Source organism: Hipposideros armiger, unplaced genomic scaffold (genome assembly GCF_001890085.2).
Source record: "Hipposideros armiger isolate ML-2016 unplaced genomic scaffold, ASM189008v1 scaffold_522, whole genome shotgun sequence".
NCBI lineage: Eukaryota > Metazoa > Chordata > Mammalia > Chiroptera > Hipposideridae > Hipposideros > Hipposideros armiger.
Window position 1 is genome coordinate 72,982 of NW_017731872.1, and position 10,087 is coordinate 83,068.

Sequence of the window (10,087 nt, forward strand, 5' to 3'; positions counted from 1 at the left end):
AACAGACAAGTTGCTGTCCTTTTGTTCTTCAGTCTAGTTGTGGAGGACGTCGCTTCACTGGCCCATGTTGGTGTTATCATTGCACTCTTCCCGGGTGAGGCATTCGGTCACTGACCATTGGATGGCCGCTCACAGCAGCCCATGCCGTCGCCGTCACCTCACGGCAGCCCAGCTCCAGGTTGAGCTGTTGTTCACCATCTTAACTGGCCCATGTGGGATCCAAACCAGCAGCCCTGCTGCTCAGAGCTCACGCTCCCAAGCCAACTCTTAACCAATGAGCCACTCAGTCAGCTTGTCCTATTCTTACAACTCCACTAACAAACAGGGAAGAAAGGGATGAAAACAAAAACAAAACAAAAAAAAAAGGGATGCATTTGCCCTAAACCAATCATCAAGAGAGTAGCATCTTGGAATACAACATATACCATTACATGTTTTATTACAGCAATATTTCTAATATTAAATACATACCCATAAACTATTTTGATGTCTTGAAAACCTCTAAACCTGCATTGTCCAATAGAATGCGACTAACCTGTTTAAATTTTAATTAATAAAATTTTAAATTCAGTTCTTTAGTCGTGTTGGCCACATTTTCTGTGTTCAATAGCCACATATGGTCCATACTGGACAGCAAGCACCGCTATAGAACATTTTTATCATTGCTGAAAATTCTATTGAATAGTGCTGCTGTAAACTATTTCCTCTTGTGTGTGGAAGCATTGGAAATTCCATTTTTCAGGTCATGTATAGTAACCTATTTAGAACTATAGCTTCTGTAATTAGACTGCCTTACATATTGCCATTCCTTAATTTAATATCTAGACAAATATAGGAAGCAGCAGCAAGAAACACCTTTGGGGAATCTAAGTAAAATAAACATGTTATTTACTCTATATATGGAAAAAGATGGCAGAGTCAAACCAAAAAATTGAAACTACAATTTAATAGTCTGCCACAACTGAGTAGCTGTTTGAATTTAGAAAAAATTCTTCACTTCTCTATCCTTCATACTGTTTACAAAAAGTGGCAATGCCTGGTCACTTGACAATTTCATATGGTTGCCATGAGACTAAATGACCTTATGTGGTTCAAATCTTCTTACAATGAATTCTGAGACAGGAAATTAAGTAATATTTCCTAAATGAAAATCCCAGTTCCTTGATTCCCATAACTGCATATCCCATCCCCTTCTTCCTCCTCCTCTTTCATTTGCATTTCTCTGATCTACTTCCTGCCCCACCATCACCCCTCCCAGTCTTCTCTAGTCCCAGATTTCACATGGCAATAAATTACCTCACCTCAGACTAAATAGATAGCAGGGAGCCAGTTATATTTTGATTGGTTTCTCTTTGCCCTTTTCCTGGTATAACTGCTACCTTGCCTTCCCAGGCACACAAAGTACATACAATGCTATTGTAAAGTCAGAAGCCATTTCCTTCATTTCCAATACTAGTCAACTAGGGTCTCCCATTCCAAAGCTCCACATCCAGAAATTAAACCACTTTTAGCCTGTTCTAAAATCCAGGGAATGTAGGGTAAAGTTACACAAATGCACAGGATCTAAGAAATATAATGCATATCAAAGTAATATTATACTATACTCATATAAATACATCCATAAAAGGCTGCATACATACAAAATATATGAATAGTTCCTCATAAGTTACAAAAAACATGGATCTAATCATATATTTTATGTTGATTTGTTAATGAGAGAAAACAGGCTTAAGATACAGGAAAAATAAAGGCAGAAATACATAGTTGAAATGCTGCAGTTAAATATTATTGGTCATTGGCTTAGAGATCTTGGTTATATAGAATTATTACATGTATTACTGTTTATCTTTAAAAAATACCCTAGGGCCGGCCGAGTGGCTCAATTGGTTAAGAGCTTGCTCAAGAGTGCGAGCTCTGAGCAACAGGGTTGCTGGTTCAATTCCCAGCCCAAGCTGAGCTGCCGCTGAGCTGCCAACAGATGGCAGGATGGCTCAGCTAAAAAATAAAAAATAAAATAAATAAATAAATACCCTAACAAAAAATATATATGCCCAAGAGCCCCAGTTCTGCACACAAAAGCTGAATCTACATATAAATTCTGAAGTGCCATAGCAGTTAATTATTTAGTACTACCAATCAAGGACACACTCCAAGTTAAACAGAAAGGGTTTCATCTACTTTAAACCAAATATATTAAAAAATGGTTTAATGAGCCAGCCGAGTGGCTCAGATGGTAAGAGTGCGAGCTCTGAACAGCGGGGCTGTTGGTTCGATTCCCACATGTGCCAGTAAGCTATGCCCTCTACAACTAAGATTGTGAACAACAGCTCAACCTGGAGCTGAGCTGCCGTGAGTCACTGGTGACGGCGTAGGCTACATTGGGCTGTGAGCTACCATGAGTAGCCGGTAGCCAGTGTGAGTGGCCAGCAGCTGGCAAGAGCTTCCAAGAGCGGCCATCCAATGGCTGGTGACCGACTGCCTCAGCCGGGAAGAGCGCAATGATCATAATACCAACATGGGCCAGTGAAGCAGCATCCTCCACAACTAGACTGAAGAACAAAAAGGACAACAACTTGGCTGTTCTCCTTCCCAAATCCCCAACACTGCTCCCCTCCCCCAATTCCCCAATAAAATCTTAAAAAAAAAAAAAAAAGGTTTAAAAACACAATTAAGGGCCGGCTGAGTGGCTCAGTTGGTTAAGAGCTCACTGAAGAGTGCAAGCTCTGAGCAACAGCGGTTCGATTCCCAGCTCGAGCTAGGCTGCCGCTGAGCTGCCAACAGGTGGCAGGATGGCTCAGCTAAAAAAAATTATTTTTTAAATAATTAAAAATGAAAAGCAAAATAAAACAAAGATTGTATTATATCACCCAATCAGTGAAAGACAGTATTACAAAATCAGCTTTCTATTTTACAAATAAATTTTAATTTGTCTGGAATAAATACATTTGACAAAATCAAGTTAACTGAAATTTACATATACAACAGTAAATATCAAATACAGGTGTAAAGCTTTTCTAATACAACTTACAAACCTGAGCAAAAATCTTAACCAGCCGCGAGTTGTGTGAGGGTCGAATTTGCAAATATTCTCTCCACCACTGTTTAGCATATACAAGAAATAATCGCTCTTTCTCTGCAGTTTTCTGCCGTTCCAAAGCAAGCTTGAAATTAAAAAAAAACTTCTTTAATTTCTATTCATTCTCCTTAATTACTATAAAATAGGCAACAAATCTATGCACTTCTCTCCATCTCTATCACCATCCTAACCTAAGCCACCATCATCTCCTATGTAAGAGTCTCCTTCTTAACTTCCTTATTTCTACACTTCCTCCGGTACAATCCAGTCTTCATACAATAATCAGAGTGACATTTGTAAAAAATAAGTCATTGTCATTCTCTTGCTTAAAACTAATAAATTGTAATTTTCTAAGAAGAGAGTGTTTTCTAGGATAAACAAGTAAATATATTACTATGAAAGAAATACACAAAGTAGAGAAATTCAGAATTATTTACCTGTGTGTTCACTACTTCTTGAGATAATGTTTGATTGAGTGGTGGATACATCTCAAGTTTTATATTTAAAATTCCCACAGAAACTTTTGATTCTGTGCCTATAAATGTAAATATTTAGAACTTCAGAGGTTTCAATACTATATATATTTAGTCAACCGAAGTCTCACCAAAATACTTCAAGAATTTTATGCCTTACCACTTACATGGAATAAGGATAATACTTAACATCACCTTAACATTCATACTAAAAATGAACCAAATCAAATTAGTACAAAGGCCTTCATCTAACTATAAGAAGATTATGTATTTTCTTAGCTTCCTAATCACATTTTAAGGGACTTCTAGGAACTAAAGAATTTGGAAATCTTAATTTTTATCTTCATTAAATGCGTAATACCAACCAGACTTACATTAAATACAAAGTCAAAGCAACTGTTAACACTTCATTCTCAGAAATTATTTATACTCTTTGTCTATAGTAATTCCCATTTTTCTATCACATGTGAGTATAAATTTTCAATCCATTCCTGGATTTAAAGAATTAGAAAACAAATATAATTCACACCAAAACTGTCTAATACTTCTCTGGTGAATCAGAATATATTGTTTCTTGGTCATTACTTGCTTATCATGTTAGGCCTATATCTAAAGACAAATAATGGGTATCGCATTTGAAAATAAATGTCCTACATAAAACCTTTTTCTCCACTTTTTAAACAAAAACACAATTAAAGTCTGACGTAACAAAATCTAAATCACTAAAGCTATACTGTCCAATGGCCAAACTTGACTCTAAGTTTCAATACCAAAGTAATTCCATTATGTTATGCATAAAACATTGGTACCTTTTGTTTTTCATTGTATTAGTAAATATGTATTACATATCAAGTGGTATGCAAGAGTTCAAGGAGATAATGATGAATAAATCAGGCACCATCTCTGTCCTCTAAGAGTACTATTCATTGATATGGACACTGAGCACGTTAATATCTTTTTGAGTGCCATTTTCCCACATGTACGTAATAGAGTAGAAAAATACCTATTCAGTATTCCACAAGAACTGCTGCTACAGCAAGCCATTGGGGATACACTGTATTCTGAGTTGCCTTGTGCTGGAATAGAGGTATTTTATGTATGCATGCATGCGTGCATGTATGTGTGCAAAAACAACTTTCTTCATAGCCTTATATACAATCAAATAAATATAAAAAAGAAAAATCCATCAAAAATTCTATATTCACTTCTCAGAAAAAAACAACTTCCTTAAGACAAGGTCAGATTGACTGTGAAGTTCTACACTCATACTATTTTTCAAGACATTTCCCAAAATTACAACATTGGAGAGTCCAATTGTAACGCTAAAGAAATTCTTTTTACATATTTCTCTATTGGTTTAACATGCATTTTAAAAATATTAAAATGTATTTACAAACTGTGGCTATAAAAAAAGATAACAGTGATATTAATCATCATACCTACACCCATAAGTTCCACAGTAAGATTGGTAACTCCATTTTCTGAGCCCAAAACTGATCGCCATTCGAGAAAATAGGATGCTACTAAAGTGGTCTCACCAAATATGTCTGTTTTGATTAGCACCATATGAATTGGGTCACTTATTGATAACATTGTTGTTGAATCAGCCATTCTAGTTCCATCACCTAGCAACATAAACCAAAAAAAAAAAGAAAATTATATCTCATTACATATTCAGTTAGGCCAACACAAAACAATATTTTTATTGAAAAGGGTGCTAATGATAAACATATAAAACCAAATAGAATAATTTGGTAATGCCTCAGAAAGCATGCTACAAACTGGGAATAAAAGTACAGTCCTATTTCTATCACAACTTTTAAGAGCACTGGTAGGTTGTGAAAAGTTATTTAGTTACTTAATGCATATCAATGTTTTCTGATGACTAAGAGATAAGTTTGTTCTTTAAAAGTACTAACTAAACTATATGCTACTATAATACAAAGCCTTCAAATATGTCAACATTAATCCCCAAACTACCTTTATCCCTAAACCTCCAGAAATAATCACTGTATTATCTACACAAAACTGAAAGATCCAACAACTTGGAGCTAGCAATTTAACCCATAACTGCCTTATTAGGGTAACATTTTTCACTGGGGGGAAAATAAATTTTCGTGCTGCATTAGCTATCTTAATAACCTAAAATTCTGAAGATATAATTTACAACTGTTAACTTTACAAATATATTATAAAGATTTCTATATTGACAACTAAAATGTATAAAACACCTTTATAGGAAGAAAAGGATAAAACAATTATAGGAATCAAGTAACATAATTTTAAAGTTAATGAGTTATAGATTCACATCTAAACTTTGATTTTTTTTAAGTTACATAAAACACCATAAATCGAGTCATCTTTCATAAATAAGGAGAATCATGTCTCATTTTCCACTATATCCCCAGCATTTGCCTAACATAGTATCATGCACCTAACAGGTATTTAAATGTTGGTTACTAAAGAACCAACCATTAAAACAATCACAAAAGAAAGCAAGAAGGTGGGTAGAAGTGGTTTATATAGAAAAGAACAGTGGGGAAAAAAACTTTTAAAAGGCTAGGGAGATTCATCCATTATAAATCTGTTGTTACAGCAAAAGTGATCATTCTGCAATAAAGCCTCACAGAGATGTACTCAGTTAAAGAACAATTTATTACTGCCCCTTACCTAAGCTTTCTCTGTGTACTTCAAGTAAAAAGCCATCATGAAAATCTGGTTCACAGGCACATGGAACAGGTTTAGAACGAAAACGTTGGTTTCGAAAATGTAAACATAAAGTAAACGTTGAACAAACTTGTCCCGGTAAAGGCTCAGGTTCTTGCAGATGTTCCAAGAAAGCTTTTCCACCCAAAACCTGAAGGTAAAGATACCTCCGTGTTGGATCAATATTAGCTGTAAAGTGTAGCAATATATATGAGGAAACTGCCAAATAACTTAAGGAATGTGATCAAGACAACAGGAAATAATAACTTGACAGAAATAAAAACAAAGTCTAGGAAAAAATAAATAAAAAGAGTGACAAATTTACTGTATACCAGGACCATTTGCACCCAAGGAAGAAAAGATACATAATATGGTATCTTTTTCTGAGTTTATATTTTGGCTACTTTCTCCCAGCTAAATAGGAGTCAGAGCCAAGGTTTAGGATAACTTTGCTCTTTAGTTGCTATCCAACATTACTTCACTTTCACAAACCAACTCAAATATCTCAACTCAGCAAAGTGTACTTGTGAGATAATTACATTACCACTAAAAAAACATGGCTGTATAATTTTTATAAAATATATTACTAACACATGAGCAACAGGCAGTCCTATTTTTGCTTCCACTCTGCCATACGTTAAATCTTCTGATATCATGCAAAATAGAATTGAAGCTTTTTGGATTATTAGGCACAAAAAATATAAATATTTCATTCTGGGGAAAAAAATTGAAATGTTTTCTATCACATACCAAACACTACAGTACATCTATCCACAGTACTATCCACAAGTAAATTAAGGTTAAAAAGAAATACACATACTTTTTTTTAACAATGTTGATTGTTTATCAGTAAAACAAACTGATTGTTTTGGAGAGGAAAGGAGTTCTTGATCAACATTGTCCTAGAAAGGCAGAAAAATACAAAACAAATTAGAAAACAAAAATTATAGTTAAGAAAATGCCAATAATGGAACTAAGAACCGAACGAAAAGAAGATAGGATAAAGTCCCCTCAACAGATCCCTTGTTTTCCTCAAATAATTAAAATCATGAAAAGCCTGCAAAAAAGGCGATCCAACTGGTCAGTCCTAAAGTCTAATATTAAGGAATTAAACTGTCTTCAAGCAATGTCCATAGAATGCTAAAAACAAATTCTTAATACCTTAAACAAGGTTAAACTTTCTCTAAATCTCATATAACATTTGACTTATGATTGTACCATGAACTTATTTTAATAAGGAAGTGACATTCACACACAGCAGAAACTGTTATTAGGTCAATTTTTATACCAAATGGGCTCACAAACCTCAAAACCAAAAAAGGATGCTGTATTAAAATACTTATTCCCTGGTGTATTATGAAGTCCATCCAATTTTTACATTATATTACCCAGGTATTGAGGTCACAATTTCCCATTATTGCCTCATTTTCAAAAGGCCTACTTACTAATTTGTACACTGAGAGGCTATCATCCCACAACTGACCTATTTGTATAAAAAGATTTTAAGATTCTCATGCAGACAATTATTTTCTTAAAGGAACTGATAATTTCTTAATCATAGATAATATTGTCCCAAGTGTTTATTTTTAAAATAAGCCTAATTTTTAGAATTATATAACAATATTAGTGAAAAAGAACTAGGTTATGGTGAACCAATTTGACTAAAATATATATACTGAAAGTTACAGACCTAGAGAATAATAAGAGAAAATTCTGTCACTGTAGAGGGAGAAGAATGGTATATATAACTATAAGTTCACTGAGACATAATCCTACTTGACACATTCAAGGGTAGAATTAGCTTATACTTGAAACAAGGATATTACTAGGCAAAACTATCTTTTTTTAAAGTTTTACTAAAAGGAGAGGCCCGGAAATATGCTTATACTCTCAGATTTTCTCCCCTACAAGATTACTCACAGCAACAAAATTAAGTTCTTTCATCACATCATCAATGATTCCCCGACGTCTAAGAGCTTTGATCAAATCTTCTGTTGATAACTGTTGTTGATCAGGTGCTAATTCTTCCCGTATTGTCTCAGCAAGGATTTCTCTTATTCTGCCATGGACATCCATCTATGTAGAAAACTCACATTACAATTCACAACATTACAAAGCAGACAAATATTGCCACTTAGTTAATTTCTTTCTAAAATACTGACAAAAGAATAATGGGAGACTAGATAGATTAAATTCAGGAAAGCTTCTCAAATAAATAGTAAATGTAAAATTGTTACCAGAATTCAAAGATAATAAAGGTAAGATTTTTAAAAGGAAAAAAAAATTTAAGATGAAAATTTTTAGTGCAAATTCTAGAAATAATCTCTACTGGTTATCTACTACCTTTGTTACTATTTCCCCACAAATAACATTCAACCAAAACAATCTTTTTGACAGAGAGTATAGTATAAGCAAAAGAACACAGACGGAAGGGAAGGAATCAAAATATGACTTTCAGCTTTCAACTTATTAGATGTGATCTTGAGTTAACTTATTTATCTTTTACGAATCTGGAAAAAATAGTGCCCTGTCAAGGTTACTGTGAGGCTTAGATAAAAGATGCTAAACACTTAGCACAAAGCCTGGCATACAAGTGCACAATAAAAGGTAGCTTTCATTAATTCAGCGTATTGCATTCAGTTGAGCACCTCAAAGAGACAATGTTTTTTTTGAGCTCTTAAGTATCACAAATACTTCCATTACAAATCCTTGATAACTCCTCTTTCATGACTTCTTTAAGAATTGCCAATTTGGTTCAATATCAATGACACCTCAAGTTTTACCTTTAAAGCAATTCTAATTTCTGACCTCTAAATACAAACCTGCTCCAAACACTACTTCTACTGATATGACATAGCTCCATTTTCACAACTGTCCCATAATACTAACGCCGTTCTATCACCTCAGACTTTTACTAGCACTTTCTGAGTTTGTTCTCTTTTATCGAGCCTAGACAGTTCCTCTGGCTTCAAATCCAAAGCTTTGCCATCCCGCGCTCTGCGTCTCATAGCCTTCGCTCGAGTCCCCAGCAAACAGGTGCCATAGTCGGCCGGGCCAAGGGGCACAAAGCTGGACACTCGGGGCCACAGGCGGGAAAAAGAACGCCGGCGGCCCCTCACCTTGCTCAGCTGCTGGTGGATGAGCTGCTTCAGCTCAGAGGCTTTCTCCGGAGGCAGCGACATACTGGGGCCGGCACCTCACCACGGATTCTTTTCGCTTCAGGCGCCCCAGCCGGCCCCAGAACGTTAGTCTCGGGTGAGCACAGAGCCGGCGCGACCACTTGCCTCGCGCAGCTCCCGCTAGGGCGCAACGACACGTCAGGCCCGGGGCTGAGAGTGAGGTGAGGATGCAGCTGCAGCGGCGCCCAACTGTTGTTTTCAAACGGCGGCGGACAGCCAGGCCTCGGGGCTGTCCTCCGCTCTGCCTGATGAACTCCACCAGCCTATCCCCCTCCCTCGAGGTCCCCACCCCGCGACCTCATCTCAACCCAACGCATTGACTTGCTGGTGTCTCCGGGTGCGCTCTATCTGTCCCATCTCTCCCTCCCTCGTGGTCCTTTTCTGTCTTCTGGACCGGCAGATAGCTGGACGGGCTTCTCAGGACCTCGCGCCGAGGGACTCGAAGGACCTCGTCCTCCTGGCCCCGCCCCGCCCGGGTCGCGTGGGGCTCTATAGGGAATCGAGGGCGGCGACGTTGCGAGCTTGAGGTTTTTGCTTTCCCGCCGCTCTGGTTCATCCCGGGCCGGCACTCATCTTCCTCCCACTCCAGTGCGACAATGTTTGTTCCCTACGGAGAGTCGGTCCCGGATCTCGCGGGTTTCACCCTCTTGATG

The 10,087-nt window shown here is 36.8% G+C and overlaps 2 protein-coding genes across 4 annotated transcripts in view; one reads left to right on the forward strand and one right to left on the reverse strand.

The window, feature by feature from the left end:
• CEP76 (centrosomal protein 76) overlaps positions 1-9,664 on the reverse strand; it is a 33,032-nt gene extending 23,368 nt beyond the window's left edge. Inside the window, exons 1-7 of the mRNA XM_019668225.1 lie at positions 9,375-9,664; positions 8,176-8,331; positions 7,076-7,157; positions 6,220-6,444; positions 4,989-5,174; positions 3,514-3,611; positions 3,033-3,161 (exon numbers count right to left, since the gene is read on the reverse strand). Coding sequence (XP_019523770.1) covers positions 3,033-3,161; positions 3,514-3,611; positions 4,989-5,174; positions 6,220-6,444; positions 7,076-7,157; positions 8,176-8,331; positions 9,375-9,437 — 939 coding nt within the window. The 5' untranslated portion in view covers positions 9,438-9,664. The remainder of the gene's footprint in view (positions 1-3,032; positions 3,162-3,513; positions 3,612-4,988; positions 5,175-6,219; positions 6,445-7,075; positions 7,158-8,175; positions 8,332-9,374) is intronic.
• A 214-nt stretch (positions 9,665-9,878) lies between these two features.
• PSMG2 (proteasome assembly chaperone 2) overlaps positions 9,879-10,087 on the forward strand; it is a 26,861-nt gene continuing 26,652 nt past the window's right edge. For all 3 annotated transcript variants that reach the window (XM_019668222.1, XM_019668223.1, XM_019668221.1), the window contains exon 1: positions 9,879-10,086. In XM_019668222.1, the coding sequence (XP_019523767.1) occupies positions 10,031-10,086 (56 nt within the window). In that variant the 5' untranslated portion in view covers positions 9,879-10,030. The remainder of the gene's footprint in view (position 10,087) is intronic.